This window comes from Perissodus microlepis, chromosome 14 (assembly GCF_051167445.1).
Source record: "Perissodus microlepis isolate ML-2025 ecotype Zambia chromosome 14, ASM5116744v1, whole genome shotgun sequence".
In the NCBI taxonomy this organism is placed as follows: domain Eukaryota; kingdom Metazoa; phylum Chordata; class Actinopteri; order Cichliformes; family Cichlidae; genus Perissodus; species Perissodus microlepis.
The window spans coordinates 3664554-3668103 of NC_140474.1; the positions used below are offsets into that span (position 1 = coordinate 3664554).

Consider the following 3550-nt stretch of genomic DNA (forward strand, 5'->3'; position numbering starts at 1 on the left):
GTAGTTCTGAACTGTAGCCGAACAATTTATTGGCTTTTTTGGGGGGGTTGTGTTTTCCTTCTTTGTTTTTTTGTCATATAATTTTTTTTTTAATCTCTCATTTCAAATACATTCAACAGGGCGGCTGACTGTATAAAGGTGATTATAGACACAGGGGAAAATCGTTGGTATGCAATTTGGTCCTCGACCTTTTGTCATTTTGGCCTCATGCAGGGAGTTCTCTGTCCTTTTAGTCTTTAAGTCTTAAAAATGTGCAAACAGCACAAGCAGGGAAAGTCTTTCTTTAAACTGCTTTTTTTCCTTAAAATGAAAATTACAGACTACAAAGTTGGACTGTACTGTAAGAAAATATTAAAGACCACAGATGTTTGAATATTGCTGCATACTAAATTGCTCCTTTTAGAGCTTTCATGTCTTTCATGAAGGTTTTACCAGATTTGCTTAAATAAAAAATCTCTTGTTGACAGGTGCGAGGTGCAAAAAGGACGTGTTTGTGTACAGCACAGTTGGAGGAGATGCTCTTCTTCCATGCATGGTGTCCTCAGACTGCTCCGCCATCTCGTGGACCTTCTTTAACAAAGGCACGGACGTGCGGTTCGTCCATGAGGTCGTCAATGGGAAGGTGATGGCCGATTCAGACAAATCCAGCCGTATGACCTTCACATCCAACTGCTCCATCAGCCTCCGCAACCTCAGGGTGCGGGACGCTGGATCCTACGTCTGCCTGAGGAACGACCAGCCTGTCACTGACGTTTACCTCTCCCTCCTCACAATCTCCTCTTTCTCCACCTTCACCGACCTCCAGCCTGGAGGAATCCTCACCCTGACCTGCATCTTCTTCACTTATTATGACGCAGGGAGCTGCAAGTCATACTCAAAGAGCGTGTTCGGCCTGAGCTGGGTGGATGAGGATGGGAGAAAGCTGCCCAACAACAGCAGGTTGGTTTTTTAGGTCATTTTATTTCTGTTAATCATAAAGACTATTACTATAAATAATCTATAACACATGTTGTGCTGTATTGCAATAAATGTTTTCTTTATTGCAATCATCTTAATAGATAACTTTTTTTTTTTTAAATCGTTTAAAAACAGCTAATACCATTAAATATAAAATATAAGAAAAAGTAAAAGATTTATTTATTCTTTATCTAAGGAGGAAAATATTTCCTGTTATTAAAAAAATCTAAATTGCGAGAGTATCTGAGCGGAATTTAGATAGATGAGGTTCTAATACAGACACATACACACAGCAAAATACACAAAATGAGTATATGAGATAAAGACTGAATAAACAAAAAACAACCAGAATTATAAACTTATATTTTACATTATAAAAGAAAATGTAAGTCAAATTAAATTATTGTCTCAGACCAAAACTAAAAGCAGAAATGTTCAGGTGAACACTGCCTGGTGATGAACGACGGCTGTGTGATGTTTCTCTGTCCGTTTCACCTCTGTGCAGGTACAACCTGACCAGCCACACTCGCTGCAACATCACTCTGGTGACAAAACTCCAGAAGGAAGACAACAACAGGAGGTGGAGGTGTCTGGTGAACACCACAGAGAACAGCAGAGCCGTGTTTCTGACCTTCAGGTCTGCCTTTTTGCTCCAAAATAATGATGATGACAGCCTGAATCCTTCAGTCACGGCGATGTGTCAGGTGAAGCTGCCCATCAGCCGCATCGTGCTCTGTGTGGCCCTCCCGATCATGGTGACCATAGTGGCATTCTTCACGTGGAAGTCGGACCGCGAGAGGGCCAAAGCATCAGCAGAATCCTTCATGCTCCACGAGATCAACTGACCGTCCATCACTGCAGGATGTTTGTACTATTTTCACTTCTCTGGCCGCTTTCCAATCGTCACATCCTCATGGATCCTGTATGAGAATACTACTACAGTTATGTTGCAGTATTGTATTATTAATGACATATTTTATTAATCATTTGTGGAAAATTTTAATGCAAAAAAAAGGTTCTTGTTGTTTTTTAGTTCTTTGTTTGTTTGGGGTTTTTTTTATTTGTTTTTACTGCTGAAATGTGTAAAAAAAACGTCACCTGGATGCGATGTGTTGCTATGTTGCGTTGTTTTAAAGCCTGTATAGATCTTTCAGCATTGATGGTACATTTCCAGATGTGCAAGCCGCCGGACCAGGGGCATAATCAGACCCAACCAATATAACCCCCCAATAAAATTATGAATTATCTTGCATAAATAGGCTGTTGATTTTCTTTACTGATTTCAGGTATTACCAGCAAAATAGTTGCATGTTTAATCATCTGGGAATTTACCCAGATTTATTTATTTATTTAGACAGAGATCTTGACCCCCATTGGTAAACATTATTCTGAAAAGTTTCCACAATTTGTAGACACAGTTTTTTGGAGCTTGGTGAACCTCTGTCCATCCTCTCTTTTTATACCTGGTCATGTTACTGACCTGTTGTTAATTAACACAGTTAGCTGTGAAATGTCCTCCAGTTGATGCTTTTTAGTACCACTTTTCCAGGCTTTGTTGTCCCAACTTTTCTCAGACGTGTTGCTGCCGTCAAATTCAAAATGAGCTAATGTTTTATAGTAAAATATTTCCCTTTAAACATTTTTAATGTTTTGGTGTTGTATGTTGAATAAAATGTTGGTTTATGAGATCTGAAAATAATTGCATTGTGTTTTATTTACAAACTTTTTTTTGACATTGGGGTTGTAATTGTCTGAAATCGCTAAAAGTGTGCGAAGATGCAAGGTCATAGCTTCACTGCATTACACAGCTACAAAGTATTACAAAGCTAAAACAAATAGTAGATCATCCAAATATCATTACTCACATTTGCTTAAATAGAAAAATAGTAAATACGTGCAGTGATTCACTGAAATATGCATATATACAAAACAAATAGGAACAACAAGAGTACAATTCTAACAAGTCTGAAAAGTCCATATTTGGCATGATCACCTTTATTCATCAGCACAGCTGTCTTGTAATTTCCATAAGTGGTCTTCAGGAATAATCCTCCAGACTTCTTTAAAGCTCTTCTTTGGATGTCAGCTGCCGTTTCTTCTGGTCTCTATCAAGATGATCGCACACTGCTACAGTGATGCTGAGTCTTTCCAGATGGTATTGGATTCCAAGTTCCCCAACATCACAGGATCCAGACCACAACAGAGCCTCTTGTAGAGACCCTCTGCTGTACCTCTCTCTTGACCTCCATCTGTCAAATTTCCTCCAAATGTTAGAGACACACTGCACATTATGTTGAAATGTGCCTAATTGTAGCTAAGTGCCTAAAGAATCAACTTAAAATAGCTTCTTTTGCTAAGTTGCCTGTTACGTGTAGACATAATACTGGTTTCTCCCTTGACTTAGAGGCTGTCTTATGCTTGAAAAGGTGAAAAGGTGTTTAGTGAAAAAGAAAGAAAATATTTTTTTGCATATTAAATCTGACATAAACCTATAAAAATAAACAAAATGAAAGTATATATAAATATTAATATCCAAAATAATAATTAAAAGATCGATGTCGCGGACATGGACAATATCAGGAAGTTACGGAAA

General features: G+C 38.3%; 1 protein-coding gene across 1 annotated transcript; it reads left to right on the forward strand.

Moving 5' to 3' along the window:
* The first annotated feature begins 372 nt into the window (after nt 1–372).
* Nucleotides 373–2556, forward strand: LOC146372872 (uncharacterized). Its single transcript, XM_084951113.1, has 2 exons — nt 373–939; nt 1463–2556. Exons 1-2 carry the CDS (start codon nt 533–535, stop codon nt 1800–1802), a joined length of 747 nt encoding a protein of 248 aa, XP_084807239.1. The 5' UTR covers nt 373–532; the 3' UTR covers nt 1803–2556.
* The last annotated feature ends 994 nt before the right edge of the window (nt 2557–3550 follow it).

Excerpts from the sequence above, each read along its gene's own strand:
- LOC146372872 (XM_084951113.1), top strand. The coding sequence starts at position 533 with ATGGTGTCCTCAGACTGCTCCGCCATCTCGTGGACCTTCTTTAACAAA. Across the intron at positions 940-1,462 it reads AAGCTGCCCAACAACAGCAG|GTACAACCTGACCAGCCACA; the intron begins GTTGGTTTTTTA and ends ACCTCTGTGCAG.